This window comes from Equus asinus, chromosome 30 (assembly GCF_041296235.1).
Source record: "Equus asinus isolate D_3611 breed Donkey chromosome 30, EquAss-T2T_v2, whole genome shotgun sequence".
Lineage (NCBI taxonomy): Eukaryota > Metazoa > Chordata > Mammalia > Perissodactyla > Equidae > Equus > Equus asinus.
This window is the reverse complement of record NC_091819.1, coordinates 29,439,392-29,456,739: the sequence shown is the minus strand read 5'-3', so window position 1 is coordinate 29,456,739 and position 17,348 is coordinate 29,439,392. Positions and strand designations below refer to the sequence as shown.

At 42.3% G+C, this 17,348-nt stretch overlaps 2 protein-coding genes across 3 annotated transcripts in view; one reads left to right on the top strand and one right to left on the bottom strand.

The window, feature by feature from the left end:
• The window catches only part of CATSPERE (catsper channel auxiliary subunit epsilon), a 263,038-nt gene extending 261,746 nt beyond the window's left edge, over nucleotides 1-1,292 (bottom strand). The window contains exon 1 of the mRNA XM_044762713.2: nucleotides 842-1,292. Within this exon, the coding sequence (XP_044618648.1) occupies nucleotides 842-906 (65 nt within the window). The 5' untranslated portion in view covers nucleotides 907-1,292. The remainder of the gene's footprint in view (nucleotides 1-841) is intronic.
• A 1,317-nt stretch (nucleotides 1,293-2,609) lies between these two features.
• The window catches only part of ADSS2 (adenylosuccinate synthase 2), a 39,531-nt gene continuing 24,792 nt past the window's right edge, over nucleotides 2,610-17,348 (top strand). Inside the window, exons 1-3 of one of the 2 annotated variants that reach the window (XM_014867667.3) lie at nucleotides 2,610-2,916; nucleotides 15,250-15,352; nucleotides 16,174-16,242. In XM_014867667.3, the coding sequence (XP_014723153.2) occupies nucleotides 2,656-2,916; nucleotides 15,250-15,352; nucleotides 16,174-16,242 (433 nt within the window). In that variant the 5' untranslated portion in view covers nucleotides 2,610-2,655. The remainder of the gene's footprint in view (nucleotides 2,917-15,249; nucleotides 15,353-16,173; nucleotides 16,243-17,348) is intronic. The other variant, XM_070501397.1, reaches the window with a different exon arrangement.

Below are 17,348 nucleotides of genomic sequence, written 5' to 3'. Positions count from 1 at the left end.
GGCCACGGGCTTTTCGCTCTTTCTCACTACTTCACCGACCCTTTCCGATGGCTACCCTCCCTCTCTATGCGACCCCTCCTTCTGTCCGTCGAGGTGCTGGATCCCTGCCCTCTGAAACCTCTATCATGGTTTGATTTCTTGTTGGTATTGTGACATTTTAATGTTAGCGGGTAATTATTGTTATAGAAAAATCTCCATTAAACAAAATTTTCTCAGAATGTGATTTTTCTGGTTAATCATCCGTATTTTAACCTATGTTGAAAGTCTTTGTAAAATATTTTCAATGTTTTCAATCCTCAAATCAACTGCATACAGGAATTACATTTCCTGACCCCGATGCAGCGTTTACAGTTTATAAGGCACTTCTTCACAAATCAGTCAACCACGACTACAAAATATAAACCGTCAACTACCCAGCGGTGCTCGGTTACTGCCGCCCTCCGTCACCCCGCCCCGCCCGGACCGCACCCCAGCCCCCCTCGCCACCCCCCATGCCCCGCCCGGACTGCGCCCCCGCTCCGGCGGCGCCCCCGCCCCCTCGCCCCCCGTCCCCCTCGTTCCCCCCTCCCCCTCCCCGGGGGCTCGGCGCCGCTCGGCAGCTGAGGGGGCCGCGGGAGGAGACGAGCTTCAGGAGGCTAGGCGCTCAGCTGTCCCGGGGGACCGTCACGGGAAGGGCCCGGCCCCACTGCGGGGCCTGGCGGGCGTAGCCCAGTCCTCCCCCCGACCCTCATTCCCCGCCCTCAAGCCCCGGAAAACTGTCGGGAGGGAGGTGCTCCGGGCGGGGCGACGCGGCGGCGGTCTGAGGGGCTGGGGGCCCCGCCCGCGCCCGGCAGCCCCGTACCTCCACAGGGCCGAGGCGCCGCAGCTCAGCCCCCACAGCAGCGCCGCCACCCCCGCGGCCCACATGGCGCCGCCGCCTCCGCCCAACCGCCGGCCGCGCGCCCAGACCCCCCGCGGCTGCAGGACCGCGCGGGCGCGCCGGAGACTCGGTCCGGGGAGACCACGACGAAACCGGCTCCAGGAGAGGCAGAAGCGGGGTGTTTTGGAGTGAAATAGCAAAACCAATTGGGAAAATCCGAGTTGACTGAGTGAAGGTGAAACTTCTCCGTTACTCTTTTAGCCCAAATCTTCGTTGTGACTCTATTTCGCAGTCCCTTCCAGGGAGCTGGCGCTCCGTAAGTGATTTTTAAGTTGAACGGAAATGTACAGTAACGTGTGCCTACTGAGCACCTGCTTTATGCCCAACACTACGTCGTGCGCTTGAGTACAAAGAACTGTGACAGCACTGGAGTTTACAAAGGGGCTTGCACTCTGTGGTAAAGCCAAGGTAAACTCACCAACGTTATCACGTAGTATTACTTATCAGTTTGTCAGTAGGCAATCTGAATTCTTGAGTGCTGCAATTGTATCTTTATTCCTCCTTACGTCATCAGTGCCAGCACAATCTTCGTTTGTAGTAGGGTCTCAGTACTTACAGACCAAATGAATCACTGAATAAAAATAGTAGTAAAGTGCTAAAATACACTCTAGGAACCATCAGAGAACTAGATTGAATATATATAATTTGGGAAACACTACCTTTAATGTGATTCTATTCCCACTTTTTCCAAAGCACCTTTACATTAGAATCGGATGCCATAGTTAACTCGTGTTGCAGCTGGAAGAGCATTAGATGAGCAGTAGGTATTCTCCAGAATCCAGCGGCGGATGACACATCAACAGGAGTGGAATACAGAAAGGGCCTGGGCTCTGGACTCAGACTGTCTAAGTACCAGTTCAGCTCTTACCAGCGCAAGTTAACTAACTTTTAAATCCCGTAAAATATGGGTAAAATAGTATTACCTACCACACGGCTGTGGGAAGTAAGAGCTAAGTGCATTACCGTATCCGGCATATACTATATGACATCGATAATTCCTTCCTCTCTGAGCCTCTGTTACATGAGGCTAAAGTGTAACATGAGAAGGGTTAGGACTCTACTTGATCTCTAGATTTTCAGGTCTGAAGACCTCTATCTTAGTGCTTTACTTCAGTCAGCTCTGTTTGATCCCTGTCCCCATCTCTGTTCTTATTTCCAGCACTTTACTTTCCAGTTCTAAACCTATACGTTCCAATTCCATCCCATTTATATTTTGAAATTCCACACTTTGCATCTTGTACACATTACCTCATCCCTTAATAAAAAAATTATTAAAAGACAATTTTAATAAATGAACTCTTTCAGTGAGTGAAACCGCAGACGGCGGGCACCATGGCCGCAGAATACGTCCCTTCAGCCCAGAGCGTTGCATGCCGGGAGTTGTAGTCCGACGCGCGGGCACGCACCCCCGCGCCTCTCCAGTTTGAAAAGCGGGAGGAAGGACGGGTGGGCGGGGCATTGAGGCTGAAGCGCGCTCGAAGCCTCGCCCCCGCCCTTCCGCTCGCGGGGTTGGCACTGGAGTGGCGCGGGCCGCGGGGGGGCGTGGCCTCGGCCCCGCCGGCCGCTGTTACCTCTTCCTGCGGGCGGTACCACCGAGGCCGGCCCGCGCGAGGCAGGACTGGTCCCGGAGTGGGCTGTGGCGGGGCGCGGGGCGGGCCGGCGGAGGGCGGCGGCCGGCGGGGGCAGGGGCGGGGCGGGGCGGGGCGGGGCCGGCCTCTGGCTCCTTCTTCCTCTGCATGTGCCGGCGGCCGCCGAGCAGCTCCGTGCGCGCACCCCGGGCCGCTCTCCGCGGCCGTCCTCGCGTCGCCCGAGCCATGGCGTTCTCCGAGACCAACCCGGCGGCCTCCTCCCTGCCCAACGGCGACTGCGGCCGCCCCCGGGCGCGGCCCGGAGGGAACCGGGTGACGGTGGTGCTCGGCGCGCAGTGGGGCGACGAGGGCAAGGGGAAGGTGGTGGACCTGCTGGCGCAGGACGCCGACATCGTGTGCCGCTGCCAGGTGAGGCGCCGGCTCCGGGGAAAGCCGGCCGAGAGCTCGGCCCGGAGCCCGGACCACCGTCCAAACTGGGGTGTCACCTTGAGGCGCTCTCGCTGTGAGCTGCGGCGCCGCGGAGAAATGGCGGGAGGCCGGAGACCCCCGACCTGGGAACTGGGGGCTGGTGGCTCCAGGGGACAAGGCGGGTTGGCCGGAGCCCTAGGGAGATGCGCGGCGCCTGGGGAGATGCGGGTTTCAGCCCGGGGGCCGGCGCGGCGGGGTGGGGTGCGCTCCGAGGCCTGCTCCTGCTCGCGTGGGGACGGCGCGGCCCCGGAGCCTTCCGCGCTCGCCCACCCCGAGGCCCCGTGGGTCGCGCTGTTCCGAGACGCCCTGCCGTCCGGATCACCGCTCCCCGGCCGCAGGCCCGAGCCGCCGGCCTCGCCCCCTGCGTTCGCTTTGCTGGCGTGAGAGCCCACCTCCCGCTTCGGACGGTTGCGAGGCTGGGGGGTTTGCTCGGTGCCGCGTCTGTCAGTGCTGAGCGGAGCTGAGTTCTGTTTGCTGGCCCCGGAGGAGGGAATCCCAGCCGTCTTAGGAGGGAGGCGGGTAAATACATGGGTGTCATATTTGTTGTTTAGAAATATTTGCAGTGTTAGGTGCACGTTCGAAGTGAACTTTCGGGAAGCAGTGGTAGTGTACTTCCTCCCTGGAGACACGTGGTTTTCAGTGTAAGCTTTCTTCCCTATTTGTCGTTTGCTTTGAAGCAGCTCAGAGGCTAGGCCTTTGTAAAAGCTTACCAGTTTCAAAATCGAAGCAGTTGATCAATAACCACTTTCACAACAAATTGTAATGTAGTATTTGAATTAACTGCAATCTGTGCAGGTGGCGAGGATATTTCTTCTTTATTGAATATACAGGGCACAATATAATGGTGCTGTGCTGTATGTGTGCTAACAAGTTAGCAGGCCCACTTGATTGGAAGCTTTCTACCTAAAATTGAATACCATTTGAGCATGCAGAAACAAGGTAATCACAGGTACATAAAAAGCTAAATGCAAATATTCTGACTTATCTTGCTTTTTGCATGCAGAAGTCAACCCTGCCCTTCCTTGGCTAAGATAGCTGTTGCACCACACCACCTCTCCCTCCCTTCCCACCTTCTATTCCTTCACCCCTGTGGCAACACACAGACCTTCCTTAATAACACTCCTAAAAGTGTTGCCATGGAATTCCTGCCTTAGGAGCTGCTCGTGGAGCCCAGGCTTCACCTTCCCTTTGTCTTAAAATCAGATCTAGCCATATTGTGGGGAAAGAAGTCTGAGAATTCCTGTCTCTTGCTGGGTAGAAGGGGAGAGAGCCTGAGGCGTGCCTGTCTGCTTCCCTGTCGTTCTTGACATCTTCCTTACCTGGAAATGATAGTACTCAGGTTGAGCTCCATTATGGGTTGTGAGAAGGTTTTGGGGAATGTAACCATCATGGTATTTATTCTAAAAGATCCTCAATTTTAATATCCTTTTGAAACATAGTAGAGTTAGTTTGTAGATTGAAGAAGGTGTTCTTATGAAAGTAGTCTGGAAGGAGGTCATAGACCAGTCTGATCTGATGCCCTTGGAAAGTCTAGAGAGAAGTGATTAAGAAGGAGCCAAGTTTGGCTTTGAAATATTAGCTGAAGATAGACGAGAAATGTATGAGCAAACTTGTTAGGCAGACTTTCCTCACCTGTAAACTTGTGACTTACTACCTTCCTTATGTAATTCTAAAATCTGTATGTTTTTCTGGTGCCTTTTGAGAGCTCATCATTCTCATCATTAGAAGGAGTCTTACTAGTCTTGTTAGTAAAAGTAGATAAGTATGAACAGATGTAAGCGTCTCTTATGATTCACCTGGTAACTTTATATTATTTGGTCAGTCCTAATAAGCTGATAATCACGTAATGAAGTTCTCCTAGTTTATAAAATTGAATGCAGAATGTTGAAATTCTTAATGTGTGTATAGAGAACTGGGAAAAGCCAACCTTAGGAAAGACATTTCGAGTTTGAATTGCCTTGTTTGATGATTCAAGTTTTGTTTTATTGAAAATAAAACACATAGTAGAGCTTAATACATACTTTTATATATATCACATATATGATACATGTCATATTCATGCCATAAGCTCAAATTTTATGATTATTTCTCCAGAAGTAGTGTATACATAATGTATTCATATTTCAAGAACAGAATAATAAAATAAGGACTTTGTTCCAATATAAAATACAGTTTTTAAAGGAAAGACTGACATTGCATTTAACGGTATATTGTAATATATAATATATAAAATGCCTTTTTGGAAAGAATAGATGCAAAGCTAGTGGCATTTTCATCATCATAGCACTTAAGACGTATATTTCAGATTTAGGATTTTTAGGAGTTATTTATAACTCAGTAGATAGTCTAGATCCATAAATAAGTGTGTAGGACTTTTATAAAAGGACAACTAGTACAGATGCCTCAATTTTAAATTGATAGGTCTTTTAAGAAAGAGAAGAATTAAGTATAGGACCAACTCCAGGCACAGTTCATTCATCCAGTAATCGCCTGAGTGTCTAGGGGACCACTTAGCTCCACACTTCAAAAGCAGAAAAAGGCAGGGATTGTGCCCATGAGGAGCTTGTAGTCCAGTGGACAGCTCTCTCATCAGCAAGCATGGCTGGGGTGGGGGTGGAGAAGGTTTGAAGGATGCGAATAGGAAGGCCCCTTTCTGGCAGCAGGAAAGTAGTTTTGTTAGGAAGGCTGTTACTATTTTTCCCCCAAATTCTTTCAAACTGTTACATTTTATCCCCTTTATTTTGTTGAGTAGAAACTACAGGGATTTTAGCTGTTGTGGTTTATACTAGGCCTTAAGCAAGGGCTTGTTTCTTGTTCTTGGAGAAAGCAAGTTTGGTAGTCTGGTTATAATGACGGGCATGAAGTTGCCCGTGATCAGGAATAGCTAGAAGGGTATTGCTTTTCTTTGTGTTTATTTTCCAGGGTTTTAAAGTTAATATAAAGAGAAAATATTAAGCAAAATTAATTATAAAGGGAAAGTATATGCTATCACTTGTTATATGTAAAAGCTTGCCATAAAAGTAAACACAATGAAAAAAATGTTAATTTGTAGCTAGATGCTGGCATCTGCTGAAGGCTGTGAAACCTGCTATTAGTAAGTGATAAAGAAATGTAAAAGACATGCCAGCAGGAAACTGAGACTCCTCCTTGAAATAGCAGAAAAGTTGAAAGATAGTTTAGAAAGGAATAACTTCAGTGTTATTTAAAACCTTGACCTTATACAGCTAAAATTATCTCCCAGACTATTTCCCACAATTTTGAAGATGGTAGAGAGTTAGCATTTAAGGTAAAGCATTCTTCCAGGTTTATAACAATTGCTGTTTCTGCCTCTCAGTGTTGCTTTTTATGTTGTTGATAGTATTTCCCAACTACGTGTGTACCACTTGGTAAGTGTGGTATGCTTGGTCAAATCTTGCTTTCTTGGATTACCATGCTTTCCCTACTAGAACATAAGTTTTCTCGAAAAGAGGACCTGTGGTTAAGTTTGCGTGCTCCGGCTTGGTGGCCTGGGGTTCAGGGGTTCAGATCACAGGCACGGACCTATGCACTGCTCCTCAAGCCATTCTGTGGTGGCATCCCATATACAAAATGGAAGATTGGCACAGATGTTAGCTCAGGGCCAATCTTCCTCAAGCAAAAAGAGGAAGACTGGCAGTGGATGTTAGCTCAGGGCCAATCTTCATCACACACACACACAAAAGAGGACTTGTTCCTCTTTTGTTTTCTTCCATAGCACCTAGTACTGTATGAGGCAGAGAGGAAGTAAGCAGTCAACACATATTTACTGTTGGGTGACTGGATCACCCCTAGAAATTTCTTTAAAATCAGTCGTTTCACCCTTCCCTGTAAATTATTTCACCATCTCCCTGGACAATTTAATTGACTGTTGGCATGAGTTTAAGGTGGAATCCCCAGCATTCCTTGGATTAACATTTGTTACTTAGGATTTTAACTAGTATTTTTTTACATTGTACCATTGTATTCAAAGGCTGTAAGAGTTTATATTAATGTCTTATCTCTTATGTCAAAGGGAAAATAAATAATGGATACTTGTATCCTTTTTGTGTTTCCTCAGCATGTTTCAGTTGAATGTCATGTAATTCTAGTAAATAGTTTTTCTCTGGTGAGGGCAGTAGATCTCAAAGTTTGGTTAATGAAGATGTCCCAAGTTGTTCACTCTTTGAGCCTGTTGTATTAGTATATAAAATATACCATTGTCTCTACTTATGAGTCATAAATTTTTAAGTTATATAAGGTCATCTCAGTGGTTTCTGATCAATATTATTCTGTTTCTTTGATTTTAGTGGGAAGGGGTGGATTAGTTGGATAGTTTCAAGTATCCCTAGGAAAACTGTTGCCTAGTACAAATCTAGAGTGAACTGGTTATATACTTACTAGCTTACTTACTGAAACTGGATACAAATCCAGCTATAGTATCTTTTGGGGACCATGTCAGATTTGACACCGAAGATTAGTGTGGATGAGCTACATACCAGTAAGTGAAGACTGGTGACTATTAGAATACTTTTATCAGTGGAAAAAGGGACGTTGAAGTATTCAGTATGGCCTGATGTAAGCAATTGAAGAGCACAGTTCCCATGGCAACTTTGGCTCCAAGATGGGATGGTTCTTCACATCGAGTCAACTTTTAATTATATTTAATTCAATATAATAAAATTCTTCTTTATAAAAAAGGAGGTTCCATGAAAATTTTAAAAATAGGATTTTTGTCTGATATCAAGCTTTTAAAACCTTTTTAAAGGGGGAATTTTATTTGTGAAAGGACTTTTTTGACTTGAAATCTGCAGTTCAATTTCAGTGTATTTTTTTTTTCTGCTTTATCTCCCCAAATCCACCCTGGTACATAGTTGTATACGTTAGTTGCATGTCCTTCTAGTTGTGGCATATTGGACACCGCCTCAACGTGGCCTGATGAGCGGTGCCATGTCCCCGCCCAGGATCCGAACCCTGGGCTGCTGCAGCGGAGCGCGCGAACTTAACCACTCGGTCACGGGGCCAGCCCCCCAGTGTGTTTTTAAGAAATATCTTCATAAATGTAGTAATCAGGTGAATTTTTATCAAGCATTCACAAAAAGCTGCATAACATTGGTTTATCCGTCTTTTTGGTTTCATGTTTGATCTTACTGTCTATGACCCTCGTCATCCCTGACTCTTGTTAGTAGGTGTGTTTGTTTCCTAGAGTCTAAAGCTTCTTAGTTAATTAGGAGCCGAAGATCCTCCAAGGCAGTACCCCTTTCCACTTTCATTATGAGAAATTGTTTCATCATGGTAATTTAAGGTATAAAATACAAGGTACCTGAGTTTTCATCACTTGTGTGACATTTATCTGTGTATGAAACTGGAAGCTAATTCTGATAGTGTAAGGTAAAGCAGATATGTTAGGCTTTTAAAAGATAACTGAGCAGTGTGCTTGGGTGTCTTTGCTAAAAAGAAATTCAGATACCCTGTATATATTTTCTCTTCCTATCTAGTGTGTCTGGTTCCTGTTGAATGGTTTAATTTGATCAACTTACTCGTGGTAACTTAACCTGCTCTACTTGGAAATCATAAGCTAATTGCATTTATATGAATGTTTTCATAAAAAACCAGCCATCCTTCTTGATAATTATTGCCGTGGATTGACAGGTGTTTTAGTTTTGGCAAATAGTGAAATGTTTCATCTGGAAAGAGAAAGGCAGGTCTTAGAGTGTTTACCAAGGAAGCAGCACAGGTAATAAGCATTGACTCGAAAGACTGTTCGGTTCCTAAGAAGTTTGAAGACTCTAGACGAGAAATAGGAATCGTTTTTTGTTTCTGGAATAGTTCAAAGGCATGGGGTCTGGGCCATTGCTGCTCTCTGCTGTAAACCACAGTGGTAATGCTGACTTCTTGATTGATGTTCATTTGGAGCTCTGTCAATACACTACAGTGTTCATGTATTCAGAGCAAAAAGGACAAAGAGAAGACACAGACTGTTTCAGAAGCCCAATTAAGTGGCCTGAGAATTGCCTCTGGGCTATCGCTGTTAAACTGTTAGCCCTCAACACTTGGGCCTCTACTGTTGCTGGAGAAGAGACACCATTGTTTAGGTTTATAACGCTGTCAGGAGGCGTCCGCTGCCTTCATCTCCTTTATCACAGCAGGAACTCACTTAGCTGGGGGAGTGATTTGGAGAGGAGGAAGACCTAATAGCCACCTAACTTAAGAGTCAGGAGTCACTTTTGTCATCAGGAGACTAATTTCATGTCATTTCATTCCCTGCCAAATCTTTTTTTTTTTTTGGTGAGGAAAATTCGCTGAGCTAACATCCGTTGCCAGTCCTCCTCTTTTTTTTGCTTGGGGAAGATCAGCCATGAGCTAACATCTGCACCAGTCTTCCTCTGTTTTGTATGTGGGGTGCCTCTCCAGCATGGCTCATGAGTGGAATAGGTCCAGACCTGGGATCTGAACCTGCGAACCTGGGCTGCTGAAGCAGAATGCACGTGGGGCCGGCCCCAAAACCTTTTTATTTTAAATTTCCCCTGGACCTTTGGAGCTTCTTAATTAGAAACTTACACATGTCAGTGTTTCCTGATCCAAATTTTTATTCTTGAGTTGGGCTTGACAGCCTCTGGTTCTGAGGAGCCATGGAGAGAAAATTCAAAACACTTGTCTTCTGACTTTCTTGAGCTTAAAATGAAATTGGGAAGAAAAAGTATACATGGAAAAACTGACAACAGTTATGAAATAACTAAATACTATTATATCATCCCTGTCCTGGAGTATTGTGTTTTAGAGTTTTGTTCTTGACAGCATAAATATTAAAATTTAGAAGTTAATCATTTTTGTATTCAGTTATGACTAGTGCAAAATGTGAACTTAGGGAGCCAACTGTATACATACTATGTTGCAATGAGGTTGTTTTGTGAATCATTTGGATTCTTTGTTGGCAGACAATGGAAAGAGACTATTTTAAGCAAAATGGGGATTTGTTTGAAGGAAGAGCAGGATGGCCAAGCCTCAGAGTGGCCTGAGACAGAGGCAGCTCCTGGGATCTCAGCACCAGAAATGGCAGCCTTTCTCTTTAGGATACTCCCTTAGGTGACAGATAGCTCTAACTCCTCGCTACCTTCATTTCTGCTCCGTCAAATTCCCAAGAGAGGGGAGCTTGATTGGCTCAGCTGGATCAGGTTTCCTCGTCTGGATCAATTACTGTGGCCGCAGGGGATGATTACCGTGCTTTGCAAAGTAAGTGGGGGATGGGACTGAATGTATAAGAGGGATAGCTGACCTAGAGTTCATTTCATCCAGGAAAATAAGGAATGAGGAGACGTTGGTTCTAGGTTTCTTGTTTGTCAGTTATTTCCTAGTGTTCTCATGCACGTAGATCTCTACTGCTTTTCTAGAGGGAAGAAGGTTTGAAGTTAAAAATGTTTTTATTATTTTAACTATAATTAAAACAATGAAAATTAGCTATCTCTGTACTGGTTTTAAAAGACTAATAGTATACACCAGAAACTTTGCTTTTCAGCTTTGAGAACATAGAATTTTAGTTCTGCTTTTTCCCCCCATCATAATGTTCTAGTCTATTTCAAGATATATGTTTTTTCCTGGTTATTAAGAAGCTTATTTAATATTTTATTTACATTTAATCTTAATGTAAGAATAATAGTCAAAGAAAATTGGTAAAATAAATACCAAATTAGAGGATGTGTTATGACTGTGGTGAAAGCTGATTGGATTTTCTTTCATATATTTATTCTTCACTTTAATACAATTAATTTGCATTTACTTTTAGTAGTTAATATAAGAAAAAACATCATATAAGGCCTTGTAAACGTTCCTCAGAGAAACTTGCCACATAACATGCAGCCACTTTTGGGCTCTCACTGTTTTGTGTCTTGGGATTTTAGAGGGTAGATTTCAAAATTAAAAATGTTCAAAAAATTAAGATCTCTGAGAATTATTAAGAAATATTTTGTGTCTTGATATAATTGCTCTGGAAAACAACATTAATTGCTATTCCACAGCTCTTTGTATAACAATTGAACAGATTCTGGTTTTTTGGTTAATATAAAATATGCAGCTGTGATAATTAAAAGTCTTTGGTAAATGCTGTACGAGTGACCTTGTTAAATGCTGTACGGGTGGCTTTGTTAAATGCTGTATGAGTGACTGGGATCACAAGTGTTAGGGGAATTTAGCAGAGCAGCAAGAGGTATTTACATGTAACTGTTAATATGAATATATGATTAATACTATATCTGGGGGGATAATGTACCAAGTTTGGTTTGGGGAAATTTTGGATTGAGAAGAGAATTTATCTCCCATCATTTATATAGTACCAGCTGGCCTCCCAGTATACTTAGGAGAATCATTAAACATGACTAAACAAATATGTCCTTACTCCCCTTCCTGGCACACACTACATTGAGTTGCCCACATGAGAAGCAGTTCCATCACAAGTGTGAAAGCCTGCAGGTCAGAGTATCTGCCCTGTAACTCGTGGGTGGGTGTGGATGGGTGGGTGGTAGTTGGCGATGATTTCATACTGAAAGCACTTTGTTCTGCTGTCTGCTAATATATGTGACCTCTCCTTGGACCGGTATAATCTGTGTTTGAGGACAATTGCCTGAACTCTCAAGGTGAATTTTGTATATTCCACACAATTTATAAATATTTTAGGTTAGCATCCAGATAGGCACTTTGACTTTGAAGCTTTATCTGTTGCATTTTGTGAAGTATGACTCTGTGCCAAGACTTATCTCATACATAGATCACCTTGTCAAGAAACGCCTTATGAGTAAGTAGCTCCTTGCAGTTCACCTCAGGAGTCTTTTCTGCATAGTGTGTTTCAAGGGAAGAAGCTGTCATACCCCAGCTCCCCCGGAGGGCACTAGTGAACAAAGAAGCACTTATATTTTCTCCCCTAGCTCTTTAATAGGGTAATCCGGAGTTCTTCTGGGCATATTTAACCGTATTTTCACACTCAATCAGAATTTAAATGAGATTTAAACCATATAGTAATCCTTAATAAGACATTGGTTATTGAGAAATCTTGGTTAATGTTTGAATGAGTAAGCTGTTCACTAACGTGTGATCTCAAGCCTTAAGCTGCTAAATTTTTCCAGCATAAACCACCACCTGTAAACTTGGAAGAACTTAAAAGAATTAAACAATGTATCCCCCTAAAGTCATCTATCACCACTGCCTGCCTCGAACATACAAACATATCAACCATCATCTCTCCACCTGGTTATTGCCATCATTACTGCCTGTCTTGGCAAAATGTTCTCCAAGAGAGTAGGCTTTTGTTACACAACAGAAACATTGTTATGCACCACCAAGTTAATGATTGTTTCACTAAATGATTATATATCTATAAAAATAATTTTGCAGGGGTTGGCCCTGTGGTGTAGTGGTTATGTTCCATTCACTCTGCTTTGTTGACCCAGTTCCCAAGTTCAGATCTTGGACATGGACCTACAACACTTATCACTCGTGCTGTGGTGGTGACCCACATATAAAAAAGTGGAGGAAGATTGGCACAGATGTTAGCTCAGGGCTAATCTTCCTCAAGCAAAATAATACTAATAATAATTTTGTGTAAATTAGGAGACTGACTTTAAAGGTCTACTCCAAAAATTACAGAGTAGTTTGTTTTTTATGTTAGGAAATGATAGATTTAAAAACAAACCAGTTTTACTTAAATAATAATGCTTTATTGGTTGTCTCAAAATTACTAATACTTGTCATAATTTAGTAAAAATTTATTAAGTTTAGTGATTTATAACAATTTAGAATTGAATAATTATAAGAATTACAAATTATCATTTTCCTAGGATTTAAAGAAATTTTCATGTGCTTCATTCGCTGAAAAGATTTTTCTCTGAAAGTTTAGGGGAGGTTTCCTAAATCATAAAAAGTTGTGATAAAAAGGCTAATATTGGTATGAGGGATAGAATAAAGAAAAACTATAAAAACCAAGTAAGACTTGTCTTGTGAGTTATTTTAAAAAGACTAAGTTAACATCAGTATGTTCTTTTTGGTATGTAATATATGTTTTAGGGTTTTATCAGAATTGGTTTTAAAATTACACGTGTGTAGGGGCAGGCCTTGTGGCTGAGTGGTTAAGTTCGAGAGCTCCGCTTCCGGCTGCCCAGGGTTTTGCCAGGGGGGAGGGGGGAGGAGTAGGAAGGGGAAGCAGAAGAAAGGGGAAGGGGAAGGAAGGGTAAGAAGAAGGAAAGGGTAGGGGAAGGAAGGGGAAGAAGAAGAAGAAAAAAGATTGGCAAGAGATGTTAGTGCAGGTGCCAATCTTTAAAAAAAATTACACAAGTGTGAAATAATAAAATATGTGCTAGGAAGTGTATTGCAACATTATTTGTAATGACAAAAGATTGGAAACAACCGGAATGCCTCTTTTATGGGACCAGTTTAGTAAGTTGTGTCCCTATAAAAGGAATACAGTGCAACTATTAATGAGATGGTTCTGTTTACAAGGTTATGGAACGAGCTTCAAGATTCGTTGAGTAAAACAAGCTGCCCAGGTGTATGTAGTTTGCTACCATTTATATACATGGAATAAAACAGGATATAAATATGTTTGTGTATGCAGAATTACCTCGGGAGGTCACAAACTGGTGGTAACTGGTTGCCTTGTTACAGGGAACTGGGCTGGCGTGGAGTGTGAGACTTCACTTTTTACTGTGCATCCTTCTGAGCCTTTTGTATCATATGCAGATGTTTCCTATTGAAAAATCAGTAGTACAAAGATTCACCTGTTCCCTTGGTGGTGTCACGGAAGGAGACAGGGCTTGACGCCACTCTGTCTTCCTGTTTTGCCCCGGCCTGTCCTCTCGTGGACCGCAGAGCAGCGCTGTCAAGTCTCTTTAACATCCGTGACGTACACTAGTCTTCAAGTGAGGGATTCTTTGCTTTGTATAGTGCAAAACACAGTGCAAGTAGGCATTGGCTTTGCTGAAATTTTTTTTTTTTTGCATGAGCTATGTTTCTGGCATTTCTGTGAATTCATGATTGGTGATGATTTGGTAAAAAGTAAATATCATTCATTTTGTCAAAAATAGCCTTGTGATCAAGTTAAACTAGTCATTTTCAGGAAATACAGTTTTGATTTGTATTTTTTTAATGTCCCACAAGGATATCATTAAACTTTTTGTTTGTTGCAAATATATCCTTAGCTCGTTGTTTACTTTAAAATTTTTGTTAAATATTGGGTAGAAGTTTAAACATATAATCAATTGATTTGTTTTCTCTCATGCTTTTTAAACTTTGAAATTAGGAAAATTATCTGGTCACTTAATATTCAGTCTCCTTTTACCTGATTTTCAAATTTGACTTCCTGTTTTGGTTTTGCTTGACCATTTAGGCATGAACTTGATAGAGTGGAAGTTTCAACGTAGGTCAGTAGTGCAGTTCCCTCGGCCCAGTGACTTTGTCCAGACGGGAGCAGATTGAGAGCACCTCTCGCTAACCAAACCCACGAGACTGCCTCATGAGTTTAAAAATTAGAGTCTCAGGAGAAGCAATATTTGAGGGAATTACTTGGGAGATTTCCTAGTTTCAAAGTCCACGTGAGAATACAAATTTCAGGTCACAAAGTTGCTTGATACACTCCTAGGACAATGGAAATTGTATGAGTGTTTACATCAAGTTCGGGTAACTGGATAGGTTGCTTTTTGTATTTTAGGGGGTTTTTGGTTTAGATAAAATATCATGGATAATTAGATTGCTCCATGTCCTACATAGGAAACAGAAGAACAAACTAATTGTTCCCTGCACTTTTTTCCTCTTTCAAGAAGGCATATGTCTGGCGGGCCTGGTGACGTAATGGTTAAGTTTGCACGCTCCGCTTTGGCAGCCAGCCTGGGGTTCGCAGGTTTGGATCCCAGGTGCAGACCTGCGCGCTGCTTATCAAGCCACGCTGTGGCAGGCGTCCCACATATAAGGTAGAGGAAGACAGGCACAGATGTTAATGCAGGGCCTGTCTTCCTCCAAGAAAAAAAAAGGAAGAAGGGATATGCCTTCCTATTTTCTAGGAACCTGAATTCTCCAGTTTCCAGATCCTGTCAGGAAGCCACTCAAGTGTACTACAGTGGTGAAAGGAGGAAGGATGCCAAGCTATTGTAAAGCCTCTAAAGAATAAGAGTTTGTGACAAATACTTGGGTTTCCTTAAGTTGACATTTTAGCAGTAAATCATTAATTCACTTAGGAAGGAGATATGTAACTTGTCGTATTTATTGTCAGGGTCAATTTTCCCCTGTCTTATATTTCAGGGAGGAAATAATGCTGGCCATACAGTTGTTGTAGATTCTGTGGAATATGATTTTCATCTTTTACCCAGTGGAATAATTAATCCAAATGTTACTGCATTCATTGGTAAGTATAAACTGAACTGCTTGGGGATTTTCCCCTAATTGATAATAGTGTTCATTTTTCATTATCTAAACTGATTTCATGTCTCGCTAATCAAATGATTCATTGATCTCTTATTAGTCTTGACCTTGATAACTTCTGGAATATACCTAACTTTGGCTATTTTACAGCTCTTTTAGATCTTTGCACTAATACTTTTTGGAATGATTACTTTGCATTTATCTGTGATCACTGGAAATCCTAATTCTATAAAGAAGTGTTAGATCATCAAATCAGTTTTTCAAACACTGTGACAGTGCACAGTAGGAGATAGAAGAGGTCTGTGTTTCATGGATTGATGCTGAGCCCTTATGATGCAATCTGATACTATTCTAGTTTTTTATTTTTAAAAATGCTAATCACAACCCACAAAATTGATTTTATGACCACTGATAGAGTGTGATTCCCCAATTTGAAAGACATTCATGTAGAGTCTACTGTGACCTGGGTTCTGTTTGCTTAAAACTACATAACTAGTTTCTTTCAAAATAGTAGTTTCACTTTGTTTCAAAGAAATTTCAAATTATATTGAATGTAATTTTAGTATTTTGTATTTTGTATATTATGTTCTATTATGTATTTACATTATACTGCTGTTTAAAACTTGGAATCGTTTCTGTGGTAACTCCCTGGTAAATCAGAAGAATATTCTATTAATCAAAGTCCCTCACTCTTCTACTATTCTAGATAAAGGGTTATTATAGGTATCTGTATTTTAATATCATTATGTATGTCTCTATTATAATATAGATGCTTAAGGTTGGGATTTGTCTGTTTTCTTTTAGGAAATGGTGTGGTAATTCATTTGCCCGGATTGTTTGAGGAAGCAGAGAAAAATGTTCAAAAAGGAAAAGGTATGAAAGAACAAGTCTGCTTTGCCTGGTGCCTGGTTATTCTTTTGTAAAGTTTTATTGGGATCTCATGCCAGACAAATTTAACAAAAATGTCTTATACTTTAAAACTACAGATTATTGTAGGACAAATTTTTAATGTCAGTTATTACATTTTACTCATTATAATCAGTATTTTAAACAAAAGACAAACATAATAAGGGCATTGTGTCAGTCCTGATTTTTTTACACATGGGTCATCTGCAAACTTTGGTAGCTAGAATTACTATATATTGGTGAGAAAACTCTAGGAAATTTGTGAGTTCCTTTTGTCATTTGTGCTTGTTAGCATCCTCTTCTGCCCAAACCAAAAATTAGCTTAGGGCAGCCAGGAAGCCCGGAGACCCGTTCTGCACGCTGTCGGTCTTGCTTTCTGGAGGGTCTGGAGCCCCTTGGTTACTGTCACCCAAGGATAAGGAGAGTTGTTTAAGTCCCACCCTCCAAATGAGAGAGAAGCTCCTTCTGTGCCGTGCGTCCACTTCCATCTCTTTAAAAAAAATGAAATAAAAAACCCTCAATTTCCTGCCTTTCCTAGTCTCTGGACTTTTGGAAGTCTCTTTACATTCAGCCTTGGCTGTGTTGCTAGGGTTGGAGGGGGGTTTGGCAATGCAAATAGTATACAGTTGAGGAGAATCGTTAGTGTGGTTTCTCCTTAGCTTAACTCCTGTTTAAAATACTCAACTCGACTCTGTTGTTAAAGGTTCTTGTTCAGGTTTACAAGGAGCAATCTGTCCTCAAGTGTTCTTAACTAAATCTGACTTCACAGAGTCCTGTCTTGTGCCCCTGCATTTTTCCCTGTGCACTGGTGTCTGCTTTTTAAATTATCAATTTGAGATTCCCATGCTTCTGTCTGTTCTCCTTCATCCCTTTAAAAATTGTGCCCTGCTCTTTTTCCGTCACTTGTATAACCCAGCTGAATCCACTTTACTGAGTTTCTTTGTAATATTTTCTTTATAATATGCCTTAAACTAACTTTAGAATTCATATTTACATGTCAAAACAGCTATCAAGGGGGAGGCTTAATATTCCGGTTTGTCTGTTAGCACATCACCAAGGAGATTTTCCTTTTT